Source organism: Chelon labrosus (assembly GCF_963514085.1).
Source record: "Chelon labrosus genome assembly, chromosome: 11".
NCBI lineage: Eukaryota > Metazoa > Chordata > Actinopteri > Mugiliformes > Mugilidae > Chelon > Chelon labrosus.
In genome coordinates, this window is record NC_140344.1 from 21281760 (window position 1) to 21309728 (window position 27969).

Sequence of the window (27969 nt, forward strand, 5' to 3'; positions counted from 1 at the left end):
TCACTTGGGGAAGTTGGTAAAAGTCTGCCACTCCTCCTCTCATCATCAGCGCAGTCCTCCCGTCTTCACTATCGCCCTCGATGTGTCACAGCTCTCTGGTCCGTGTGTCCCGTAGACTTCGAGGAAGGCAGCCCCCTTCCTCGAAGAAATTAAAACAAGTCGTCCCACATTCTTAAACTCGGCCGCGCGGGGTGAAGGAATGCGTCCGTGGGGGTCCCTCTGCTAACACCACTCGAGGTCCGGCTGCCAAAGCAAGGTTTTTCCCAAAGTCCCTGGCTGTAGTTTCCCTGCTACCAGGCAGCAAGTGACATGAGCAGAGAGTTATCTTTAGCATGAGAGGTGACTTCAGTCAGAGGGATGTCATGGGCTCCTCATGTGATGAGCCTTTTCATGTCAGAGACAAGAGAAACATTTGTAAAGTGAGACACGTTACCCGAGGATCACCAGCCAGCTGCGAAAAGCGAAAGAAATCTACAAGAAGCTGACGAACAGCTTCACTATCGATCAAGCCATCTGTTACGTTTACAGCCGACGACTTGTTGTGTTATTATTCTGGGTCTTTTTTGTGTCAGGAGGCCCGAGGAGATGCCTGCGGGCGGGTTCATGCGGCTCACCGACTGTAGCGAGGCCTGGTTTGTTCTGCACCACTCCCGGCCCAAAACAGAAAGAAGACCATCTTTATTTTTGTTCATGTAAGGTTTTCTGAAGACAGAGGAATCATTTATTCACAGTCACAGTCGCATGCATGTATACCCGGACGTCAGCTACAGTCTGATGTTTTTTTTGGAGAGAGACGTGCATCGTTGACTTCCTGTTTCAGCTCTTCCTCGGCCGACTGAAAACGTTTCCCGTCACTGGTGTGGAAGATGTGCCACATAACCGCGTGAATTAAGCCACCCTCAGATCTGATATGAAAATGATTGCTTTATTGCCCAATTAATCAATCAATCAATCAATCAGCTGTGGTGCGGTGTGTGGCAGCCACTTTTGGTGGAGGAACCTGACCAACCAGAAGTCGCGGTCAGGCGGCCGGTTTGCATAAAAAAGGTAAAACATACGGGCACACTGGAAAGGCTCGCCAGATGCAAATGCATTAATCCGTTTCCCCGTGCTTACTGTTCAGAACAGCGGGGACAGACATAACACGGGCTGCTGAGAGCATTTTAAATTAATATCAGCGGTCTTTGTGGCCGCGGCAGATCGTCGAGTGTTCATCGTTCTCCCACTCAAACGTCGGAGCCGAGCCACTTGATATTTTTTACGCCGAGTATGAGCTTTCATGGAGACATTTAGCTGAGCTACGGTGCTGAATGGCATGTGTGAGGATGATTGTATAACTGTATATCATTTTCTGTTGAGATGGGTTTGTCTCAACAAACGTTTTCGTGTGGTGTTTTACGCCTTCAGTCTGTGTGGGTGTGTAATTTTTTTAATTTTTGAAAAAAAAAATGACTCCCATCAAATAATTAACCACATTAGTGAAAAGCATTTGATAACTGACCTGTGTTTGTTTGCATTGGTTTAACACCAGCGATAATGGGGCTTGTGGATGCGACACAGACACACCATCGAACGCATTTGGACACGAGCGCATGTGAAAAGAGATGGGAAGTGTTGTGTAACGAATGGAAAACAAGCTGAGAGAGTTCAACCCCGGCTCACCCGTTCTGTTCTCAGTTCTGGTGGAAACGTAGCAGTTATGAGCTCTGAGCAACAGTCTGCTCTTCAATAACCACGAGGCCTTCGCCGTGCAGTTAGTGCGACTAGCTGCCTTGAGTCCACTGTTTTCTTTATGAATATTCGAGCGGCACGGCTGCGAGCTAATCCTCAACAGAGATTGAGAGCGAGACAGGTTAACCAGAAACCTTGTTGCTGTTGTTGCTGTTCCAGTTCAAATGCTATTCTGGAACTGGATTAGCTTTGTACTAGCCGGGACCGCGTGGACGTTTTTGTGGCTGAACGTTGATCTGGATCCCCTCTGCTGAGAACTGATTATGCTGCAGCAAAGATCTGTTGGACCAATCAAATCTCTCCGGCTGACTTTATGTGGTGAAGGGCAGAAGAGTAACAGCAAGATAGTCATACATGTCATCGGTGCGCTGTGGAGTTCAGCGGCTGCATGGATGCAGCTGGAGAAGTTGTTGTCTGCTGTTGTATAATACACCAATCAGGAATAACATTATGACCACCTTCCTAATATTGTGTAGGTCTCCCTTGTGCCTCCAAAACAGTTGTGACTCATCAGAGAATAGACATGGGCTTTCTGAGGGTGTCCTGTGGTTTCTGGCAACAAGAATGATGTTAGTGGGGGCCATTGGGTCCTATGGGTGGAGGGGAGGGGCCTCTGTGGATCATCCCAAAGATACTTGATCAGTTTGGGATCTAGTGAATTTGGAGGTTGTTTTAGTGTGTGTGCCTGTGTCAGGCTGCATCCTGCTGGGGATGGCTGCTGCCATCAGGGAGTGTCATTGCTATGGGGTGGGGGTGCCTGGTCTGGCCTAGGTGGGTGGTACATGTCTAAGTAACATCCACAGGAATGAATGCCAGGTTCAGAAGTTTCCCAGCAGAACATTGCATTGTCACAAAATGGTCAATCTTATGTACTTCTCCTGTCAGTGGTTTTAATGTTGTGGCTGATCGGTGTCACACACTTCACCAGTTCGCTTTTTACAGTGAACTTCTCATTTCTGGTGAACTGCGGTCCATCTCATGCTCAAAAGCCACTTCTCCGGTGCCCTGTTACTTACTTGTGCACTATTTACACATTACATTCAACAGTGCTTGAAAGTATCAGAACATATCATTAAGCTGTGAACTGCTGCAATGCGTTCATGCAAAATTAACACCCCTTAAAACTTGCGTCGCCAGAGATGTGACGCATTGAGTGGGTGATTTTTTTCTGACCTTTAAATAGTACACTGGATGCTGAAGCTGCCGCTGTGTTCTGACAGGCAGCCTCACAATGGCTGTTATAAGAGGCCTGCTGATGACGGCTAATGGAGATAGAGATGATATGAACTGGTCACTATGACCCGCCATTCCCAAGGAAATGTTATGTAATCCTCTGGGGATTGTTGCAGCTTGCAACAATCCCCCCTCTCTCTCTCTCACACAAGTTCTTTCTGCAGGTCTCCCTTTCCATTTGTGCTTTCTTTTTTATGCCATATGTTGCATGTTTGCCTCCTGCACGTCACCATTATCAGCAGATCTAGTATTTTAATGTGGGAGATTATGCTGATAGCGTTCAGGCAAATAGACAGAAGGAATGTTGCGTGATCTGCACAGACTCACAAACACGCACACATCTGTTAAACTACATAAGCCACATTGAATGAACCGTAGGAACAATGTGTTGGTTCACGTTACATTTCAGCAATCAACATCTTTTCATGCTTGGCTCTGCTGAACTTCACACTCAACAGTCTTAGAAGCTTTAGAAGGGTAGACTGTAAAGTTTAGCACGTGTGTTTGAAACGGGAGCATTAGAAAGGCTACCGCTTTCCTCTTTTGTCTCAGCTTTTAGCCTCGTGTGTAATTTATTAAACTGGTAGAATTAGTTATGCAGGCTCGCGTGGAAACATCCCCTCCTCATCCTCGTCTAGAAATCCACTCGTCGCGGTGGCATTTTATTCTCAATAAAGAGCCTCTCAACGCTGATATTTCTCTCTCTCTCTCGTTTCCCCCTGTCCCCTCATTTTCTTCTACTTGGGCGATGGTTAATGTGCTGTTGCACTTAGACACGGATGAGTTTCCATCACACATTTAGAGTAAAACACTGCAGGTGAGTCATAAATTAAATTTTTATACAGTCATATAAATCGTGAAGACACAATATGAAATCCTTACAACAACCCCAGTAACGATCTAGACACAATAAAACCAATTAAAATGACTACAAGCTTCAAACGCAGTGACTCAGCAACGGGCGGCCCAGCCTCCAGTAGTAGAGTGGGGTTGACGTTTCCCCTCACCAACCCAAGGCCGGGCAAATTCTCCTTGGTCAAAACACGGAACGTGACGCTGAACCAGATGGCCGGCGAGCACTTTGCATGGCAACTTCCAACATTGGTGTCTTTGTGTGAAGGACAGACAGTGTGAAGCGCTTTGAATAGCATCATGAGTGCAGACCATTTACATCAGGTTGTGGCCTAGTGAGCCCTAAAAACCTTGACACTTATTTTTGGGGAGGCAGAGAGATGAGTGATTTCAGCTCTTGAAGAGGAACCAAATCTTGCATATGGTGCAGGTTAAATAAAAGCTCTTTATCTATTTTCATGCAAACTCTGGAACACTTAAAATAAGCGTCCTGAGAGTGATCATCATAAATGTTTACACGTTCATTTACATACCCAAATGAATGGCCCTTTGGAGTCATGGGATAACAACTCTTGATTGACAAGGTTTAACCACTTCCTGGTAGACGACAGCTCCGTCCGCTATTAAAACGTGACCGGCTGCCATTTTGAGAAGAACGCCGAGCACGGCCTGATCAGCTGTGACTAAAATCGAGGTGCTTCGCTTCTTTTGCGCCAGATTTTTCAAAGTTGCAGTTGGGAATTTTTTAGGATGAGTTCAGTGACAATCAGTGACAACTAATTTTGCAACTCTGAGAAGTTGAAAGCCATGTTTTTAAATCCCACTCTGACCTGGTGGCAGGAGACAGAGAGACAAAGACTGTCTCTCATCCAGACAGCTCAAGATCGCTCAATATAGAAATTAAAATAGTATAGGGACTAAGGTATTCCTAACAAGTTGGAATAAGTCCAGTCCAAGTTGGAGGTTACTAGTGGTGACTAATATCTCTTTTACCATGGCCTGTCTTCGTTTTGTGGAAAGTTTATTGGTCACAACTGATGCAAAATAAAGAAATAAAAGGTCTCTTTACTTATTTATTGTGTTGATCTGAAACCCAAGAACAGTATACGGCCATCTGATGCTCCACTCGCAGGCGTTTAAGCTAAACGCTAATGTCGGCACGTCGCCACCGATGTCTTCCACGCTGTCCCCCACGCTGTCCCCGTTGCTGTTCTTCTCGTGCTAGCTTCCTTATTTTGTGACTTCAGCTGCCTCTGAAGATAACTACAAGAGTTTATTTGGTCTGAACCTGTGAAATAATCACACTGCATTCAATTTAACTTAAAAAAATGGAACCAGACAGGGCTGTGAAATAAACATGTCATCAGAAAAGGAAGTTTTGTGTGGGTTATAAAAATTGTCTTAATTAAATTTTTGCTCAGAGACATAATAATTTATAGATATATTCAATACTGACCTAAAATGATTGGATAGGATTGCTTATCCTTCACACAATGCAAGAGATAATTGCAAATATTAAATCCTTGATGCCTTTATTATTCAGTAAGGTCAGTCAGCCGTGGAGCCATAAAGTTTTATGGCTCTTCTTTATTTGGAAAAGATGGAAATATTTACTGCGATTGTCATGTTTATATGTCCCTCTCCCGCAAGTCCACAATGTGAAGTGCAAACACAGATGCTACAGAGGTGAAATTTAGTCTCATAATGCAAAGCCAATGCAAATCAAGGCTGCTGTTCTTTCTATTCCTGCTGGCAGCATGTCAAAGACTGCCCTTATGTACAAATAATAACAAATAAGAGCAAAACATAACACAAATCTGCACATATCTATGAAAATTTTTATGTAGTTTCTAGATTTCAGCTATCTCTGAACAAACTCACACTTTTAGAAAAGTAAATAAAAGCATCCTGATTACATTAGATGGTGTCTATGATGATTGACTTCGTATTTGATTATCTTCTTCTTTGGGCAGAGCTTCAAAGAACAACAGACAAAGAAGCAGAAAACGGGTTCGAGTTCAAACGTCAGTCTGAAATAAAAAAAAAAGGTGATCCTTTGAGTTGTTGCTCCAAGCAGGAAAGAAACCGAGGCATTTCAAGTTCCAGGCCAAATAATGAAGACAATGGAGGAATTTCCTAATTAGGACAAAATGGTTATATACACTGGCCGTCAGCCAAAAAAACTCAAACTGGAGAAGAATGTGAAAAAGTGATTCCTGGTTCCAGTTTTTTTTTTTTGTTCACAGCTCGAAATAACAGGGAGGGTGAACCTCTCCTCAGATAACTGTGTGATGATGCCATAATTATATCATAAATACAGACGATCATTGAAGGTTGACCTAAACCTGACCGGAATTAAAGAAACAGAACAAGTGAACAATCTGCTGCCAGATATTTTGTTTCTCTCTTTCTTCAATGGGATAGTGAATTTAATTTATTTGTGCATGCTAGCCTCTTGTTGTTCAAATGTTCTTTAAAAGGTATACAATCCAGTGCTTCCTTAATTGAACTATTACTCTCAAAATCCTCAACAAAATGAAGTGAAATCAAACTCTGAGACTTTCAGTTCTGGCATTGATCATTTTTGTGCCCAGCATACAGACACATATGCACACTAGGTGTAGCACTAGAATACTCATAATAAATAATGCACAATACATATGAGTAATAATAATTATAATAATAATAATAATACTAAGCTAGACTACCACATGTAAGTATTAGGATAATGCAGTGCAATAGGACAATATAGTTTCTTTTAGTGCACCTTTAAGTTGAAAGTCTATTAAATCAATAGCATATGACATAAAAGCAGTTTCACTTCAACCAATTTAAAGTGACTTAGTGCCATGTGTAATGTCAATTAATCAATGGCAGTTCTTTGTTCAGTTAAGAGGTGAAAAGCGAGTGCGTTAAATGTTGGTAGCTGTGTGCTAATCGAGTAAATCCTACCGCACCATTGGGAAAAGGCATGAAGCGGTTGGGCTTGAGGCCTGCCAATGGGTGGGGTAGGTACATGGGTGAATCGTCATCCGTCCAAATTCTCTCCATCCATAAAAGCCTGACTTGTTTAGCAAACAGACATCGTCATTATCACCATCACCACCAGCCTTTCCATGTTAATGTACACTCATCACATCTTTCCTCAGTTTGTCTCACCAGTGTTCAGCCACATTTGTTTGTTTCACAGCAGCGGCACTTCAGCGCATCCAGTAATCCAAGAGCAGCAGTAGGAATGATCGGGTAGTGGTGGAGGCCTGTTAGCATTAGCATCAGTTAGCTTTGATACTAAACAGCTTCCAGACTTGTTTAAGATGAGCCCACAGGGGGTGAGTGTGGAAGGAAAAGCCCAGTTTCCTGCTTCCAGGTCATTTATGGTGAAGGAGTGGCGTGTGTGTCTAAATGAAGCTGGACTCATTTCAAACAAGGGAACAGGTGGGGATACCAGGTGGGAAAAACTGCAGGTGATTGGCTCAGGTGTGGTCAGTGACAGTGAGGAGGTGACTGATTATGTTGGCCAACAGTGAACTATGAGAGTGATTAGGTTACCAGTGCTACATAGGCGTTGCACGACTTCAGAATTTTTAAATTCGACTATTATGTGATGTAAGTAAATCTTTGCAAGAATGAAATCTACATTCTTGACCTGAATACATTGGCTGAGAACAGACTGCTCATGCACTACAGATACAGTATGTATAGCCTGTATAAAAACAGGCTGCAACTCAGCACCATGCAAACAGCATTTAATAGTACTCGACAGCACGTTGTTAGATGGGATAGCAGAGCAAAAAAAATAAGTATTTCTCTGAAGCCTTACGTATGTACAGCAGCTAAAGGTCAAACAAAATAGCTGATGTGCAGCCTCCTTCCCACTGTTACCACAGGGTGTTTAGCGAGGTTGTTAATTGACTTGCAGCAAAAACCCACTATGCACTTCCAACTGTCTTCTCTGAGGCGTCAGTGTCGTTATCGTCACATCATCGGTGTCATTTTTGATGCTTAAAGCGCCATGATACAGCAGTGAAGTCGTCAAACTCACTAGCTGAGTAGTCTGTACAACCCCTAACGCACAGTGCATACACTTGTATAGATCACAACTACGGATATTACTTCCCTTTAAAGAAATGCTGTCCGCCGTTCCTTTCCCTTCTCGCTCCTCCTCTCTGCCTCAACACCTTGTTAACTCATTACGCTGTCTGCATCACAGAATATAAAAGCAGACAGCGACTTTATTTCCTTCTTTCTTCTGCACTCTTTCTGCGTAGCTTTACTTCCCTCTCTTCAACCCACTCTGCCCTCTAATCTGCCCTCTTATCTGTCCTCTGTCACAGTAGCAAACTGGCACCAAAAAAAAAAATAGCTTTAAGTAGCCAGGGAGGGGGGAGGGAGGGAGCTGCACTCTGGTTTTTTATCATAATCAATAGGTCGTGACTGACAGGATCCATACTGTGCGGTTTCTGAGAGGCTGTGACAGAGCATGGAGACGCCCCTGCTACGTGCAAAATGCTCGTCACGGTTGAAGTAGCAGGCCCTGTTTCTTTTTTTATGATTATTTCCTGTGTGGAGATCTCGTGGAATCCACACCCCCTCCCCTCAACCCATATGACCCAAAGCCCCCCCCCACTAACAGCATTTTGTTGCCAGACACCACAGGACAACCTCAGAAGGCCCGTGTGCATTCTCTGATGAGTCACAGCTGTTTTACCTACACAATATTAGGAAAGTGGTCACAATGTTATGCCTGATCGGTGTAAATACATGTTATCTGCTCAGGCCATCTGAAACAGGTTGTCCCCACTGAGCAGAAACATTCAAGTTTTATGCGTCGCATGAAAAAAAAACTTCTCAAGTTTATCTCAGTTCTTTTCAAACAGCGCATCAGACTTTTCTTTTTTTTTGTGCTGCCCCATCAGCGACCTTGCACCTGATATATCTATGATTATTTCTGCACTCCTCTTCCCCCACCCCCACTACAACCCACTCTTTTTTTTTATGGAGCTAAACTAACTCAACTAAATGTCCTCTAATTCTTTTACATGCATGGCATTAGATGGATCAAAGTCCCTCTGTTTTCACTATCTTATGAAAGGCATGTAGCTGCGCTCTTCATCTCTCCATCTGCATGACTCTCATTTGTTTGTTTATGTTGGCCAAATGATCGTAATTGCTGCTATGACCCGCAAACATGTAGGTTCACATCTCCGCTGTCGGGGCCTGCTGTTTAGATTTGAACAGTGGCGTAAACAGGGCCTCCTAATCTAGCGCTCGAAGCCGCCCCATCTGAAGTTCTGCAACGTCGAAAAGAGGTCACCACCAGCGAAGGTGTGGCTGCTGCGACGGCGAGGGCGTAAATCCACTGGAGACGCATGATGTCTGCGGAAACTTTTAAAGACATTTGATTTATCTGTGTCTTCAGGTCCCCACGTTGCTCCCACATGCGCGCAGTTACCATAAAATAAATCCTGCACAGTTTGCACCCCCGGCCTCGCGAGCGCAAGTTAACACTTAATCATTCACAGATAAACTTTCCATGGCATTTCCATGAACTTTTAATTTCCTCTACTCATAGCTGATGTTTCCTGAACAAATACAAAAATACACGTTGCATAATGTTGGTAAATGTAGTTGGCAATGTTGCCTAAGTCATGTTCACGTCTTTGGTATGGGCGGTAAAGACGTGTTAAAATATGTTGCAAAGAAACACAGGAACTGGGAGGAGGTGTTTTCTGATTGCTTACTGTCATTTTGGGTGAAGAGGTGAAGGAAAGAAAAAACAAACTAAATAAATTCTTCCGGGTAAAGTCCCCAAACAATTTTATTTACTTTTAATGGTAACAGTTTAACTAGGACTCTGGAGTGGTTACCAAAAGCAGTAAATCAGCAATTAAGTGCTACCGAAGCGAAAGCGTTACTGAATAACTTTGCATCAACAGTAAAAGATCCGTCATGTAAGAAATATCTCAAAACTGTCAATGAGAATCAGACCTTCAGCTAATAACTGCATCACATGTTACCTGGAGGGCATCCAACCAGACTGCAGGAGCACACAGAGGGATCAACTCTGTGTCAAGTTGGTCGGGAGGTGGTAGCAATTTAACGCCTCCGAGCTGCACTAAATTCTGACCTTTAGTCCCTACATTGTTTGAGCTCCATCCCAAATTTCTGCTTCTCCATCTGTTTTTCGAGTTCCATTTATAACACATCTTTTCCCAGTAATAATGTTTAGTCACAAGGGATTAGGGCCCCTCCCGTGCAACAAGACTGTCCAACTATTTCATTTGCACTTCCCGTGACCACATGAGTAAACCGATCTGGTTTAGTAAAATCAACAGAATAATGCAAAGGTCAGCTATAATTAGCTCCTAATTTTTTAACTTTCAAATATTGAGGTTTTGGCACGGCGTAGGGAACAGTGTTGTCACTGTAGCCCTGATATATTCTCCTGATTTGCAGGAGCTAACGTCTGAATATACTCTGCGTGTTTCATTCTTCCCCACAGATCTGTGCGTCTGCAGAAAAAAAAAAAAAAAAGCTGCGGTCATCAGATGAACACCACACAGCTCCCTGATTCCCTCCAATGCAAATGTGCCTCAAGATTAGCCCGCATGTCTGCTGCGTTAGGCTGTGTTTTACAGCTCCAGATAGGCAGCCTGGAAGCTGCCGCCTTCCTCTGGATGCGACACGATGAGTCACAGTCAAATCTGAGATTGGCATCAGTTTGGTAACAGACAGGAAGGCTTTAAGCCCAATTATCTTGTTACAACACCACACAAAATATCACTTGGATAAATGTTCCAGAGGCGTGTATTAATGAGGCAGACCCAGCAGGAGACACGAAGATACCAGCAGTGAGTCACTCGGGCCACTAGATGCCTCCATTTGTTACCACAGGAATGCTTCTCCAGCCTCCGTCTTACACAGTCTTAAGATTTCTTCAGTTCTTCAGTTTTCCGATACTGATATCATTTAGTAAATGTACTGTAGCTTATTTTCCAGGAAGTCGCCTTCCTCTTCAAAATTCAAGTAACACATTTCAGTTAAACGGCCTCTAAAAAAAAAAAAAGTGGTGTCAATGGGCATCGCATGGTGAGAGAAAATGAGGAAGTGATGTAACAGTTTAATGTTTGAGTGCTGCAGCTAGAGAAGCAGACGGCTCAAGGCCACTGGATATCAGCCTCTTTCCCTGTATCATTAATTAGGTTAGATGATGCCTCCATGCTCAGTGAGAAAAATAAAAAATAAAGAGGAATAAGGTTGAGAAGATAAGCAAGGACAGAGGACTTCATTAAGTTGATTGGAAGCGGGGGGAAAGATATGTGTGGGAGTGGACGAAAAGAGAGTAGAAGACTCTGAAGAGGGTCATAAATAAGAAAGAGGGGGGAAGAAGGAAAGAGAACTAAAGTATGTCCGGTAACATGAGTAGTAGTGTAGAAAGTGACTTGAATATAACAGTCTAAATAAAGGAGATGGACCCATGTTTGGCGAAAAAGAAGCTTAGTTTGACATTATCAGAAAAGGCTGTGAAACAATGAACCTACAGTTTCCAGTGTTAGGCCAAGTGTGAGCGCCCTTTCAGCAGCTTTTCAGCTGATTCAACATGTTGAATGGACGGCAGTGGAACAAGTTGGTGAGCGACATTTATCTGATTGGCTGTTCAGCTTAAAGAGCCAGTAAACTAGGAGAGAAACAGCAGTGAAGGAAGTAATCAAAAACAAGCTGAAAGGACACACCAACGGCTTTTCTCGTGCATCTTCATCTCATCCGTACGCTCAGATACACAAATATTTTTACAACGTCGTGATCTTCTAGAATAAATGAACAGGTGACCAAGTGATCAGCATGATTCAGTAGAGGCTGCGTCCTCCTAGCTCCCTAGCCTCCCAGCTAGCCCTAGCTCTACCACAATACAAATATATACCGCTGCCACCTGCTGATGAAAGCAGATTTTTTTCCTATCACAAATATTGTGCTGCAGTCTCTGCGGTGCGTTCAAGTGCAACTTTTTGGCCCTCCTCGTTGCCAGTAATACTATGAAGACAGTTTTGGCTAGTTTTTGGCTAGTTTTTGGCTTTTCGGCTTGTGGCATCCATCAAGGAAAATGAACTTCCCCATCATCATCTCTCAAATCAAACTAATGTTTGTGAGGCATAACTACAAAGTGACGCAGAACTACCAGCGCATAAGTATAAATGTTCACAATAACAGCACTGGACCCTAAAGAAAACATACACATACACAAACACAACCAAGGTAACAGTGTTTGTGAAATTACTGCCACTTCCAGAAGGGGGAGACAAACGGTACGTGTTGTAGCTTTAAAAGGTGAATAAATGTCCACATGTTGTTTATAGTCTGTTTCTGTTGCCTTTAAAAAAAAATGTTCTTGGCAGATTGAGATTTAGTGTCTCCTTAATTACACTTTACAACAACTACTTAAGCAAATTACACAAGTAAATAACAGTTCAACGTTCTGCAGGGAAACTTCTGGACCTGGCATCCGTGTGGATGTTACTTAAATATGTAGCATCCAACTGGACCAGACAAGGCACCCCCACCCCATAGCAATGACACTCCTTGATGGCAGCAGGATGCATCCTGACACAGGCATGCACACAAAAACAGTTTAGGAGCAACTCACAAAACATGAAGAACAGCACAAGGTGTTGACCTGGCCTCCAGATTCACTAGATCCCAAAGTATATGTGGGATGATCCACAGAGGCCCCTCCCCTCAACACATAGGACCCAAAATCCCCCACTAACAACATCCTGTTGCCAGACACCACAGGACACCCTCAGAAGGCCCATGTCCATTCTCTGATGAGTCACAACTGTTTTGGAGGCACAAGGGAGACCTACACAATATTAGGAAGGTGGTCATAATGTTATGTCTGATCGGTGTATGTCTATATAGTATATTATAGTAGTATAGTGTTTGCTTGTTGCGTATTGTAGTAATGTGTCTTTGCATTTCCAGTACTCCTAACCTGTGATACGTGACAGGGCTGTAAACATTTGCTTTGCAAACTACGCGAATTTAAATTTGAAAACAAAAGTAGTGTTTGTGTTCCTCGCGATCTGTGTTGATCATATAGTGGCTGTTTTTTGCTGGTGAGTTCAGAGAGCTGACATGGAAAGGCTACCATATGGCAAGACAGGAAGGAGGGAGGGAGAGAGAGAGAGGTAGAGAGAGAGTGAGAGAGAGCACAACACACTAAAAGGAGGAGAGGCAAGAAATGACAGGAGGTTTAAGAAGAGAGAGTGAAAAAGAGCAACGTAGATTGGGGTAGGAAGAGAGAGAGAGGATGACACGGGGCGAGGAAAATGATGGAGACCGGAAAAAGGAGAATAGACCCGGGTGATGATGAGTGCGTATGTGTGTGTGTGTGGGGTGGGGTGGGGGGGTGTTGATCGAGATGAGTGAGAGAGGTGGGCGGCAGAGCGTACAGCTTGGAAGCAGAGGAGGTGACAGTGGGGGGTGTTCACTGCTCAGTGATGTGTTATGATCCGACTCCCCCCACTACACACACACACAAACATGTTTTTGTCACTTTGGACGACACCGATGTCACCTATTTGTTCTTTGCAGAATCACTTCACAAAAAAAAAAGAAAAAAGAAAAGAAAAGAAAACAACAGTGTGGGTATCAGTACTTTCCGATTTTTCTGTCCAGGCTGTTTATGGCACAAAGCCCCAGACTCACTCACTCACTCACTCACGCCTACCGAAGCTGTAAATCTTTAAAAACAAATGAGTCACCAGATATGGTTTAATCTTTAACTAAAGGTGCGGGCATTTCTCTAAGTGTTTTGGGTATTTATACGACAACACCAGTGCAAGATTGTGACACACACTGATGAACATTTTGTGTAAGCGTTTGTTGATGCTTTTGTGATTTTTACTGTGTTTGTTGACGGTAATTTAAATGTAGGACATCTAAAGGTTTACCTTGTAGGGGGGACGTCCTTTAGAGGTGAGTCCCCGTGATGTGACTGTATGAACAGATTTCTGTCCCCACAATATGATTAATAAACACATGCATCCACACACAGTCTCTCTCTCTCTCCCTCTGTTTCTCTCTCTCTCTCTCTCTCTCCAGCTCCCTCGCTCACTCGCTCTCCCTCATCCTGGCTCTGTTGCCAAGGCTACCGTACAGCCTCTTGCTGCATATACCTAGACGAAGCTGCCGCCTGTGGATCTCTCTCTCTCCCACTCTCTCTCTCCTCCAGGATACAAACAAAAGAAGAAGAAAAAAAACCCATCAGACTTTTATACCTCCGTCTCTCTTTCGCACGCAGACAAACATTTGTCCATTCTGCCTTTTCCTAACCTCGCACGCGTCCTCTGCATCTCCCCCCCCTCTATCTCTCTCTCTCTCTCTCTGTCTGTCTCTCACCGTCGGTCTGTCTCCTTCTTACATGCAAACACACTCCTTCTTCTCTCAGACAGAGAGGAGCGGTAAAGGGATTGGCGTGGCTCTCGGTGTTTGGCTCCTGGTCCTTGGCTCAGAGGGAGCGGAGCGGCAGATGGCGATGTGAAGACGGGCTCAGCCAGGTAAGAGGACTTATCCTAACCAGACTTGAGGCTGTGGGTGAGTGTTCCAGCCCTCCTCTCCTCCTCCTCCTCCTCCTCCTCCTCCTCCTCATCCTCCTGACTCTCCCTCTCCCTCTACCCCCCCCTCACCCCGCCTCCTCCGTGGCTGTGTGCGACATGAGGTGAATACCAATTCCTCAGCAAAGCCCCCACGGTTTATGTGGCTGCTGTGCTTTCCCGGCTGTGAAAAGGTAGGGATGTGTGATGTGTCTTCTGTGCATGTGTTATTTTTCTTTTTTTGAGATTATTGAAACTGCTCATCTGCCAACAGGTTGGTTCTTTGATGCCACTACTAACTGCGTAATCCCCCCCCCCCCACCCCTCCGCCCCCCATTAGTGCTCAAAGCTAGATTTCCTCTGTGTTGTATCATGTCTATGTGACAATGTGGGAGTTACCAGAAAGAGAGAGAGAGATGCAACAGTCCACCTCCCTGGGTGATTCATTACTAATCCATCCAGCTCTGCACTGTGTGGTCGCTCCAGCTCACCGTAGCCATGTACGTGATATGAATGGTGTTTTGTCTTATGTATGAATGACTGCCAGAGAATGCCATTCCTGCACTGGTGTTTTGATGCAGCGTAATCATGTAACACAATCCTTTGTCACCGGGAATCCAGATTTATCTCCGGCAGCCTGTAAATCAATTCGCTATGCAGCACATTTCAATTATTCATACCGTATAGCTTGGGCTTGAATTGCAAGTTTATACGTGCGTTAATGAGATTTCTCTTTGAAATGCTCCCGGAGCCGCTGCAAGAGATTGTAGGAGTCTATGTAAACAATAGAGCTGATTGATTATCTGTCTCTGTGATGTACAGGAGGAAGCTGCAGGCTCGCCGGGTATTTCATTTTAAGGTCACCGCGAGCTTATATGTGTGCGTTAATATCAAGATTTTCTCCCGTGCGCGTGTCCGTTTGTGTGTATGGCAGAGAAAGGTTGATGAGACAGGTCTTGGCCCTCGTGACTTTATCTCACGTTACCACCCCATCATCACTTTCAGTAACAGCTTCCTCTTACCTCCTCTCTCTGCGACATGAGCGCCTCAGCAAAACGCTCAATACTCACTCTTCATTCACTTTGATTCACCTGGAAACAGTGAACGCTGCCGCACTATAAACCTGTATATGGACTGTTTCCTCTAATAATGGGAGCACGTCGAACAAAGCGAGCCATACGTTAAAGAAACAAAAAGAGTAGAAAAGCAGATTTAGGCACATTTATATTCCAGCCAGAGAAACTGGGAGCATCAGGGATATCCATTAAAGCACAAGCCAGCTGTTACCATATTAATGCCCCTCGCTCCTGATTGCAGGAAAGAGCTTTAACACAGCTGGCGGCGCTCAGTCATCCCTGGTCCTGTGGTCCTCCTGGGACAGAGGCTTATTGTGCGGCTCGGTTTAGGCTCAGGAGGACGGTGGGTTCTTGAATGGACGCAGATCAATGGAAACACTATGCCCATACTCTATTTGAAGACTGAGGGGGTGGTGTTTGTAAGGAAGCAAGGACAGTGGACCCTCCAGTGAGGTATGAGGCTGAATCAGCCGTCAGGTTTGACTCGTTTCATCTGAATCCGTTTAGAAATCGTTGCTTGTCATACCATCAGTAGACCATCAGTAGACTTCCTTTTTTTCAAGTTTTGTGCAATTTGTAATAGCACCTTTGATATTCATTGTGCAATACTGCGCATTAGCTAACACAGGAAGCTTTTTTCACACTATTTATTTTATAAACGACTGCTGTCACGGTTAAAAAACGCTGAAATTTGCTTAAAATGTTCAAAGATGTTAAATATGTCGGTAAAATAAAGTTAAATTTGGAGGGAAATGGGTATAAAATCATTCACAGAACAGCGAGAATGTGGTAATTTGATGCGGCCTTGGTTTGTTTTTATCCACGTTTAAAAAGACCTATACTGTCAGACAGTGTGTAACACTCAACGTTATGATTTCTATACTACTAAATTTAAATTTGTACTACGTTTAAGGCTATAATTAAAAAGATATTTAATATTTCTGTACTGGAATTCTTGCCAGTGAAGATATGCTTTGATGGAATATTGAATACAGGCGACGTAACGGACAGAATAAATCATTTCAGGCTTATCTGAGGGTAGAGGGGACTCATGACCTCAGTGTTTGTAACTCCAACCTATGGCTCCGGTTAAATGCACCAGGCAATTTGACCAAACAAGCCAACTCGGCAGCCAGAGCAAGCGACTGAAAAACATTTACCTAAAAGAATAAAAGCGAAGAGAGGCCTATTTTCTTCTTCTTTTTTTTTTTTTTTTTGGTCGGTGAATATTGTCACTGCTCTCCCACTGCAGATGTATGTTTGTGTTTTTCATTTCTCGTGTCTGCCAAAGTGTGTGTGTGTGTGTGTGTGTGTGTGTGTGTGTGCACGCTACAGTATGTTGGTTGCCACAGTTACCAAAACGCCAACCTCACTGCGTCACCGCTTCAGACAACCTTCACACACACACACACACACACACACAAAAGAGTTGCTTTTCCTCCCATTCATCTCTCCATCCACTCATCTACCTGTCCACCTATTGTTTAAAAATGGAAGCGCGTTGAACTTTCTCTTATACAACACAGTCTACGCCTGTGTGTGTCTGCATGTGGGCGTGTGTGTGTGTGTGTGTGTGTGTGTACACCTCTGTGTACATTGCATGTATGCACATCTCCATGGCTACGAGCAGGGCTAACTGGCGTCATCACTTCAAAACCACCTTCACAAGCGAGCAAAGGGAGAAAGAAAAGGACTCAAAGCAGCTCCCCTCCGTTCCAACACCTGCACACACACACACACACAACGCACACAACACACTCATCTCCCGCTACTGGTGTGGTCTCATATTCCGCTGAGCTCACCCCCATTCGTTCAACAGGGTCCAGCGGCACAGAAGGAGAGGAGGGGAGACGGTAGAGGGGAGAGGAGAGGAGAGCAGCGAAGGCTTGACTTCGTGCATACTGATTCGACCGGAGCAATCACAGTGTATTTCTGAGGGTGTCTGCTCAGTCTGGCTTGAATCATCTCCGCCTCTTAGGAGGAAGGAGAGAGAGAGGGGAAGAAATATTGACAGTTTACTGTGTCACCTTACATCACCATCCTCCGCTCATGAAAGCACAGCTGGGAGCTGACAAGGGTGCTACTCTGCTCCATCTTTAGAGGAAACTGGATTACTAACCTTGTCTCAGTGTGACCAGTTGAATTTGTCACAGGGATGTCTCTATTGTAGAATTTAGGGGCAAAACCGAGCTTGTGTTTAGATGATCTGTGACTGTTTTCCTTCATTTTAAACCCTGAGATGCATGATCGGCTGCCGTCTTGTGTCCTTCAGAAGTGACTCTGCCTCACTATGGCAGACAGCGACCGGTTGCCACAGGACGCAGGATTTGACCTGATCATGTGATCTGACTCCCTCGCCACTTCCCTGCCATCTCTCATAGGTGAGTCACGTGACCCCGGCTGTATGGCTCTTTGATGATCCCAGCGAGCCAACTGGATTAGCCGCTTTGGTAGTCATTGATGAGAATTTGTTCCAAACTCGCTCGTGACAAATTTAGCCATCAGCAACACATTCAGACAAAAGTGATATGTGCGCAAACAGCACGGCACCACCGCCACTCCAGCAAAGCCCCCGCTTTCACACATCCACACAAACCACGTGGCGGTAATCAGCCAAATGTACAAAACACCTTTATTAATGGTTGAAGGACAAAAGTGCAAGGCGTAAAAAGGGCTTTGAATACACTGCTGACTGATACAGAGAGGTGTGTGTGTGTGTGTGTGTGTGTGTTGTCAGTAGATGATAATGCTCAGGACGGATGAGAGGGATGAGAGCCACTCTGTTGCCAAGGTGACGGACAGGGCTGTAAACACGCTACCCCTGACTCATCTCTCTCCACAATAGAGCCTCTCTCTCTCTCTCTCTCTAATACACACACGTATACACACACTGACACACACACATTCACACAATAGAGTCCAATCGGAGGGAGACAAGAGGATCCGGAGATGAGAGCCACTCCAAGCCGCTTAGCTATACATCTGAATAGGCGTGTGGAATAAGTGCAGCCCTTTCTGGCATATACACGCTTATTTAGAAACACACAACACACAACCAACACAGCTAGCTGAGCTGACAGTCAGTATGGCAGGACTTCTTATTGTCAACGTGTTAACTCAAAAGTACTTCTGCATGTTAGCAGTGTGTCTTAAACGTCATAAAACCCGTAAAACACTAACCATGTGTGTGACTTTTTAGAATACATAAAGGTTTAAACAAAAACATTGACAATTATCACACAGTGTGTGTGTGTGTGTGTGTGTGTGTGTGGGGGGGGGGGGGGGGGGGGGGGGGGGGGTGCACAAGGCATGGAAAACACATAATAAATAAGATAAGACTTTTTTGAGTAAGTATATTGAGGGTATCTGCATTCATTTTATCAAGCTTAAGTACAGTTTGATGAGAAATCAACCAGAGTTAAATAAGTAGAGTTAAGTGGAAAAAGTTGTTGGGGCAGAATATACATATTAGTCATTCATGGATATCATTAATTATGACAAACTCCAATAGGAATATTTCTCTTAACAAAAAATATTTCACAGAAATGGTGTATTTACTGTGGAAAGTGCCTGATATGTGTATTGCACTGAAAGGGGAACTACTGTTTTTTACAACCTGGACCTTATTTCTGGCATAAAATACGATTGTTTACTCACCCATATAACTTTTGTGTTATCTGCACTCGTTCATGAGATAATTAGATCAGCGTATATCCATATAGCGGGAGTGACAGGGCACCGAGACGCAGCCTCTAAATAACGCATTATCTGCCGCGAAACTCATTCATTTCGCCAATATTTTGTTATGATACGCTAATGCTATTCCCCGTTGAGTCCGAAGTTACCTGTTATCATCATCTGGGCCTGTAGATTGACCTACATTGGCACACATATGATCTAATTATCTCCTGAACGAGTGCAAATGACACAAAAGTTATATGGGTGAGTAAACAATCGTATTTCATGCTAGAAATAAGGTCCAGGTTGTAAAAAACAGTAGTTCCCCTTTAAGAATGCAATGATAAATAAGTCCTGAGATACAGAGTGGTGTCAGATGCCCTTTAGTTGAGGTTTAAACTTAGCAGCAGTGCTAACAAATGCTAATGGGACAAAGGACTCCAGGATGACTCCTTCTTGCACTGTGGGTGCAGCAGCGTCTAGCCGAAGGAGCTACCTAAGCTCCCAACAAATAAGTCAGTCACAGTCCAATCGTGGACGTCTTGTGATCGCGAAGAGAAAGACCAATCAAATACATTTAACTTTAAGGAGCCTCATTCAACAGGGGGACCATGACCCGCCGGCTGAGCAGCTCCACTCGTTCCCACACAGAGGATTCCATCTTCCTGAGGCCCGATGAGGACCCCGTCTGGCTAGATGAGCCCGTAAAGACTGAAAAAATAGGCGACGGGGCCCCTAAAAAAGTTGGGCTCCCTGAATGTAAAGACGGACCCACAGAGGGCCAACCCTCACAGGGGGAGGAAGTGTTTCTACATAAGGTCTACGCGCTGGTGATTGAGATCCACTGCTGGGCCGCACTGTTCATCGTCTCCCAAGTTACGGTATGTGTTTTTTTGAATTTTTTAGATTTTTTTTATCAATTGTCTGCATTAGGTTGATTGAGTTAATTGAGTCTTAGATCATGTTTGTCTTTTTAAGCTTTGGTTTTTAGCTCCCCCCGGTAATACATGAAAAATTCACAGTAGTGTTACTACAGCATTAGCAATGCAAATTATCTTTGAGTACTATGTATTTTCTAAAGTTGGCTTTTCTTTTCTTTTTTTAACATTTCCATACCCTTTATTAGTTTCATTTTTATTGGCTGTGTCTTAAATTGGACACCTCTTTAGTATTCATTCCTGTCCCTTTCTTTGTTACTTTCATGTTTGATTCATTCAAGACAAAAAAAAAGCACAGGTGCAACATTACCATAAGTTAAAAAAAAAAAAAAGGAGGTTTGTAAATGCAGCCGTGATTACGACAGCAGACTGCATGTGGTCAATTTACATATTTTTTTTATGCCCGTGTAATGGACCATCTTCCCTTTCTTCTCCATTCGCTTTTCACCTGAGAGCAACCGCCTGATTACCAGTGCATGAATGACTGGAGCCGTGACAATTTGCCTTCCCTCTTTCTCTCCTCCCAGGGGTACTGGGTGTTTTTTGTGTTGGAAGGAAATGGACCACTCTCTTCCATCTACAAAGCCCTGCAGGTCATCGATTTCTACCTTGGCTTCATCTTGCCCTGCCACCCGATTTTTGGAATGGATGTAAGTGTCAGTATAGGATGTGACCTACAGCTGTTTTTTTTTTTGTTGTTGTTGTTTTTCTTATTTTTTCCTGGACGGAGATCGCAAAGAAATAAAAGGGTGTGAAGGGTTCAGTATCTGCTGTGTCTGACTATCTCATCCTCTCTGTGTTTCTCTGTACTGGACAGTCTATGGTGTTGATGAGAGAGGTGGTAAACACCAAAGAGCACAACTGGATCGTCCATAGCACCGCAGGAATCGGTGTAGCCATCTGTGTTATCATGGTAAAACTAGCTTATTTTTCATTGACTAAAAGAAACTTCACTGGTTGAATCACATGTTTTTTTAACCCCAGTCTATTTAGTTGTTTGGTTGATTGATTTGTTAATTGACTGAGAAATGCATGAATGTTTGAAGAGGAGAAAATGCCACTCACTGCTTCGTCTCCTCAGGTCGTCCACATGGTGTGCAAGTGGCGCTACGGCACGGGCTTGTGGTCATCAGGAACGGTGTCAAGGGACATTGGTGACCGCCGTCAGTCGGTGAGCCGCCAGCCTTCCTTCACCTTGTCAGAGTGGACGGACGCCCAGGAGGATCTGATGGACCTGGACCCTGTGCCCCAGACCCCGGTTTTTGACATGGGCAACGACACCAGGACGGAGGGAGATGCCGCCACCCTCACCGTCACACCTGTGGGGCTACAGGAGAGGTCAGAGGAGGAGGGTTTTTGAGGATATTTTGGGAAGTGAGAGAAACTGCAGGAAGACATACACCGATCAGGCATAACATTATGACCACCTGCCTAATACTGTGCAGGTCTCCCTCGTGCCTCCAAAACAGTTGTGACCCTAACCCAGAACACTGTCAGTGGGGGCCTCTGTGGATCAGCCTTGTTTCAGTGCATCCCACAGATACTTGATCAGTTTGGGATCTAGTGAATTTGAAGGCCAGGTCAACACCTTGCGTAAACCGTTTTTGTGTGTGTGCCTGTGTCAAGCTGCATCCTGCTAGGGATGACTGCTGCCATCAAGGAGTGTCACTGCTATGGGGTAGGGGTCCCTGGTCTGGTCTAGGTGGGTGGTACATGTCAAAGTAACATCCACAATAATGCCAGGTCCCAAAGTTTCCCAGCAGAACATGGCATTGTCACAAGATGGTCAATATTATTAACTTCTCCTGTCTGTAGTTTTAATGTTGTGGCTGATCGGTGTATATCTGAACATTTTGAATCTGTATTGTGTAGGCAGTTGTATAGCAAATGTGTGTAGGCATGCTGTACACCTATCTGCATTGTCCGACTGTGTCTGAATCACACAGGAGAGGATCCAACGTTTCACTGACCTTGGACATGTGCACACCGGGCTGCACAGAGCCCTACGGCTACGGAGCTCAGCTCTCTCCCAGAGACCAGTCAGCCCAGGAGTACCTCCGACAGGGAACGCACGTCCTGACCCCTGCCATGCTACACACAAGGGCCATGGATGACCAGAGCCTGCAGGCTGAGTTTTATGTGAGTAGCGGAGCAGCAACAGCAGCTCCGCCACCTACACTCTCTAGATTAACAGACATGAACAGAGACTCACCGGAAAACATGTACACACACACACACAGACACCCATCAGAGCAGTGCACACACCCGTAAGCTTTTCCACTGGCTGCTAAGTGGGCGAAGGATGGAGGGATGCGAGCAGTTTTGCATACAAAAACCCACAGAGGATTCCAGTGTCTGTGAGGCAGAAAGATGAGCGTTCGCACGCATTATCCTTAGCCTTTCAGTCTCATTCGATTAGACAAAAACAGTTCACTGTGAAAGGCAGTAGATGACTTTATGTTTTTTTTTTTTTCCGCTGTTGCTTTGTAGAAGGAAAGGATTGGACTTTCCCGTTTGTGCAAGGACTAATTTTTGTTGCGCTCATTGTTCTGTGTCCATTGGCAGGAAACTCCCATGAACTTTGTAGACCCTAAGGAGTACAATTACCCAGGCCTGGTGAGAAAGAACCGCTACAAGACCATTTTACCCAGTGAGTACAGCTGTACAACAAAACTGGCCTGTCACTAAAAACACATCATGCCCTTTTTAATGCTGCTTCTCTTCAGCAATGTCACATCCTCGTAAAACCAGACATAACTGTTTTTTACCATCTTCTTCTGCTGTTATCGCTTCAACGTTCAGTCCATCTGTCTGTCTTATTCATTATAATAATCTCACACTGTCCACCTGCAGACACACACAGCAGAGTCATCTTAAAGTCGCAGGACGAGGAGGATTTTCTCACGACCTACATCAACGCTAATTATCTCAAAGTAAGTGGAAAAACGCGAGGATTTGCGAATGAAATTTCCCAACCCTGATTTCTTCTCAATGGAGCTCACCTTGTTGTCTGCTGGTACAACAAACACAGGGTTACGGTGGTGAGGAGCGCGCGTACATTGCCACCCAGGGCCCCACTGTGAACACGGTGGGAGACTTCTGGAGGATGGTCTGGCAGGAGAGAAGCCCAATCATAGTGATGATCACCAACCTGGAGGAGAAGAACGAGGTTTTGGAGAGACGCGTGATTGATATATACAATATTGGATGATATTAGCTGAGAATTAAAAAAAAAAAAAAAAAAGTGTTTTTTTTTTGCCTTTTATAGAAATGCGCAGAGTACTGGCCCGAGGACACTGTGACCCACGAGGGCATCGAGATCTCTATCGTCACGGTAACCCAGGAGGATGACTACAGCCTGAGGGTGTTTACTCTGAAGGTAATGTCTCTTAATATGTCACACAACAGAGGCACAACGTCACTTAAACTAAAAGTTTAAGGATTAGTTCAAACCATAGATTGCACAGTATATAAAGATGGATGAAGGGTCTTGACTTCCTCCCATTATTCAGGGATATGGTCAGTGCCATCTTGCGTGTTTGGATGTAGAGTGCTTGGTAGTGGAGCTGCAGTATTGATGCCATACCCCTGTTTCCACTAGACCCAACCGTGGACACACCCCTTTGAACTTTTGCTCTAACCTGGCTGCTCAGACATTGACGGCCTTTTTGCAGCAGTTTGTGCCTCTAAATATCATTTGATTTGAAAATTTAAGTTACCAAAAACTTGGATCATGACAACTCATAGGTTGGCTACCCAGATGATTTAATTGGCATGGGAGATCTTTGCTGGAGCATAATCATCTCCCAATGGAGAGACTCCGGAGCAACATTCCCCCACAACAGAAATGTGGTTCAAACAGTGTATTGCCAATTTGTTGGTTTGAAACACACGATTAAACTTGTAAATTAGAATAAATACTAAATCTCCAAAGTATACAGGAAGCTTCACAACTACTTTCCTTAAAGCAGCTGTCATTCACATGAGCATTATGGCATCTCTTCCCATCTCTATAGTATTAAATAACTACTTAAAAGTATGAAGAAAAAACACATGGACATGCAACAACTTTTATTATTATTTATGTTTTTGTTTTTTTTAGCTTGGCTCATATGCCAAACATAGACAGGGCAGCTTTCATGAACTGTACTGAAGCCAACCACTAGGGGGAGATAAAATGCTTTCCCTTTTATTTTAAGCAGCTGTTGGGTTGTCCATCTTCACAGTACAAAACGCATGGATCAAACTAATGGCAAACTACAATTTTCTCATTAACCTCCAGTGTTATCAAACTCTGCAATACAGAGGAGGTACTTGCAATTTAATTTCTGAAGATTATAGCATTAAAAACATGCATTAACACGATCTAATAGTTTGCAGCCATGCCGGAAGTAGGTGCATTAAGTTAAATCCTAGAATCTGTAAAATAATCTGCTTAAAACTACAATTGCAAACATTAGTCGCTAATGTTGATGTTTTCATTTTACCCTGCAGAGACGTTTTAACACTGTAAATAGCAGCACTATGCATGTTCTGCCTGATTCATGTGACCTCAGTCGTCTCCATTCACAGACAGTTAGTCCAGCTGCAAATTTGGATTTACATTAACAGCAATTAGGCCAGAGCACCTCCAGTTTTGTTTGACTCGACTCCGGTTTAGCTAAATCCTGATGCCAGTCGCCTATTTTTTAAGCCAACAGGCACTATGAAAATTTAAACGATGACTTGCAACATGAGTGGAAATAATACCCAATCTTCATCTTTACAATTTATTTCAGTATAAAGACTTCTGAGAGAAGACAAAGGATATTATTTCTGATCTTATTGTTTAATATGTTTTAGTGTAATCCAGTGAGAAACTGCAATAAAATCACCTCCAATGTATTTAGTTGCAAGTCAAAACTTTTAGCACGGGTAGTCAGAAAATACAGATTTGTTTACTTGACAGGGTCACAATTCGTATTTCACTACGTAATAAAAACCGCACAAGATTATTCTTGCATTCTCAACATACAAAGTCATTTTTTTAATAAGATTTTTCAGCAGCATCCAAACTCACCGCAGATGTGCGTGCAGAGCGGGGGTTGTCGTACTTTTCCGTTCCATTCATCATGGCTGCTTTATTAATTTGGGGTCACGGTGGCATTAGCACTTAACATGCCAAACATAATTCAGTAAATGCAGCCTGCATCTGATTACTAAGCACCAGGGGATCATTATTTCACTGAGCTCTCGGTTAAAAGCTTGTTGTTTATTCATCCCCTCGTGTTGTTTATCTGTACGATTAATCAGTAGATTTGATAATGAAAAATAGAAGCAAGGGAGAAATAGAGTATGCAAGCTCTTTTTATACAACCCTCGCTTTTTTTTTTTTTTTTATCGCTGTGTTCATTGTTGTCGTAGCAACTGATACCAAGGTAACAGTTTAGACATGCATGGAGAGGAACAGGCTGATCAGAAATCATTCTTAGCAAGTCTGCTTCATGTACATGTGTGCACAACATGATCACATACTGTACCTATTTAATGCCTGCAGTGCGGGGAGGAGGAGCGCAGCCTGCGGCAGTACTGGTACACCTCCTGGCCCGATCAGAAGACCCCAGACAAGGCCCCCCCTCTGCTGGAGCTGGTACAGGAAGTGGAAAGGGCCAGAGAGGAAGCCCCACCTTCAAGTGGCCCTATAATTGTCCACTGCAGGTATAGTGTTTGTTATATGGGGACAAATAAAGAGCTAATTCTGAATGATAAACACATGTTGATAATGTTAGCGTGTGTTTTTTTTATCAAGTGGATTTGCTTTAAATCAAACAGATGGGATCAGTTCTAATCAACAGATTGATCCAGCTAATTTCTTCGTCCAACTTCTTCTCCTCAGTGCTGGAATTGGTCGAACTGGCTGCTTCATTGCCACCTCCATCCTGTGCAAGCAGCTGAGGACTGAGGGTGTGGTTGACATCCTGAGAACCACCTGCCAGCTCCGTCTGGACAGGTGAGATATGCTTAGCCCTTATCCGTGCTCGGGTCTATCTTTAGTTCTGGCATAAAGGCCGGACTGACGTAGTTTGATTTGATTTTGCTCCAAATCACGAGGCGCTGTGAGGTTTACACAAGAATTAACGTTTGAAGCTATTGACAGTATGTCCATCAAACATGGGCGTTCACACATTCTTCCTGAGTCCGTCGCGAGAAGTTATTCAGTGGACGAAAAACAAGAAAATAACTCAAACTCCATTGACGTTCTACCACATACCTCTACATTCACGAGGAGGAATCCTATAAACGCTGAAGATCCTTTTGTGCCAGCAGTAGGTTCACATTTGTTGCTTTGAGTGAAATGTCTCAGTCCAGGAAAAAAATGTAATTAGATCCTCATTAGTTTAAATTTTTGAGCAAATACCGGCAAAACTGGCTCTTGCACTACTTACGAGGTTGTGAATACCACAGGTGGACGCCATTCATTTGGACTCTTCTCTTAAACTTGATACACATGGCAGCATTTGAAGGCAGCAAAAAGCAAGTTGCCCCCCTCTCGTTCAGCCGTCACTTCCCATCTCTTGACCGTTCAAATAAAGGCAGGAAAAAAAGTTAATAAGATAAATATCATGCAAAAACCTGAATACAAAAAATAAGAACATGAAAAAATAATAGAAACAAAACAATACAAGCAAAGGTTCACAGGGTTGAATTAAAATATACAGATACAAGTACAAAAGTACAAGATTAGAAAGGATTATATTCATTCATTCATTCATTCATTCATTCATCTTCTGTAACCGCTCCTGTTAAGGGTCGTGGGGCATGCTTGGGCCTATCCCAGCTGTCATCGGGCGAGAGGCGGGGTACACCCTAGACAGGTCGCCAGTCCATCAAAGGGCTGGATTATATTCTGATTTCATTAAATAATTATATTCCATCATTTTTGAGTGAATTATTCCTTCAAGCAATAAACTAGATTAGTAGAAAGGATTGTCACAAAGGAATTGACTTTTACATTTTTAGCATGTAGCCTGCAGATCAATATAATCAAACTAAGTATTGAGTTTGTGATTGAGTTCGTAGAGCATGCCACCCTAAACACTATGGCATACTTTGAATGTATAAATGCAAGTAATGATCTCCTCTCTAAATGTGTTTTTCTTTGCCTTCTTGTGTTTATCAGAGGCGGGATGATCCAGACGTGTGAGCAGTACCAGTTTGTGCATCACGTCCTCAGCCTGTACGAGAAGCAGCTGTCTCACACCGCTGAGGAGTAGAGTGAGCGCTACGGCCACACCCAGACCGAGACACACCACTGTACACTGTACCGCCTCTGGTGGTATGCACCACTGTACCTAGCATCATCTCAATTCTCACCCTTTAACAAGTCCACACCATGCTAATCTCTTCATCCACGGCAGGCTCAGACAGGACTGAATCGTTGACATTAAAAATCCGTGCTTATCGTACGTCTTTGGGCAGAACAAACGTAGGAAAAAGCCCCTCAAAAACAACCCCAATCACACAGTTTAGCGTCACTGATCAACACGTTCCCGGAGAGTTGCAGCAGTCGTGCCAAGCCCACACTCTCAGCGTCATTTCATGTGCACTGTCGAGTCTCAGCCATCATAGCCTCGTTTTCAACTTGGTCAAAAATCGCTCCTTCTCATACTGATTGCACAGCTATCGAAAGGTCAAACTGGAACTGAAGTAGAGTCAGATCGCCTGCAGTGTGGTGTCAGAAAATTTAAGTTAAGTGTATCAAAGTTAGTGTTGATAATAAGGGCCCTTCACAGTGTAAGTGCCAGCATAATTAAAACCTACAGAGATAATCAAATGCCAGCCTAATATTAAACACTATATTGATATGAAAGTGAAATACAATGTTTAGCT

The 27969-nt window shown here is 43.8% G+C and overlaps 1 protein-coding gene across 1 annotated transcript; it reads left to right on the top strand.

The window, feature by feature from the left end:
• Window positions 1-19662: 19662 nt before the first annotated feature.
• On the top strand, window positions 19663-27596 carry ptpn5 (protein tyrosine phosphatase non-receptor type 5). Its single transcript, XM_084555900.1, has 12 exons — window positions 19663-20043; window positions 20628-20750; window positions 20918-21013; window positions 21182-21438; window positions 22047-22239; window positions 22666-22750; window positions 22954-23033; window positions 23132-23269; window positions 23369-23479; window positions 25637-25797; window positions 25976-26089; window positions 27260-27596. Exons 1-12 carry the CDS (start codon window positions 19774-19776, stop codon window positions 27351-27353), a joined length of 1722 nt encoding a protein of 573 aa, XP_084412026.1. The 5' UTR covers window positions 19663-19773; the 3' UTR covers window positions 27354-27596.
• The last annotated feature ends 373 nt before the right edge of the window (window positions 27597-27969 follow it).

Coding starts and splice junctions, on each gene's coding strand:
- ptpn5 (XM_084555900.1), top strand. CDS start 19,774: ATGACCCGCCGGCTGAGCAGCTCCACTCGTTCCCACACAGAGGATTCC. Junction 22,751..22,953: donor CTACAAGACCATTTTACCCA/GTGAGTACAGCT, acceptor GTCCACCTGCAG/ACACACACAGCAGAGTCATC. Junction 23,480..25,636: donor TGAGGGTGTTTACTCTGAAG/GTAATGTCTCTT, acceptor TAATGCCTGCAG/TGCGGGGAGGAGGAGCGCAG.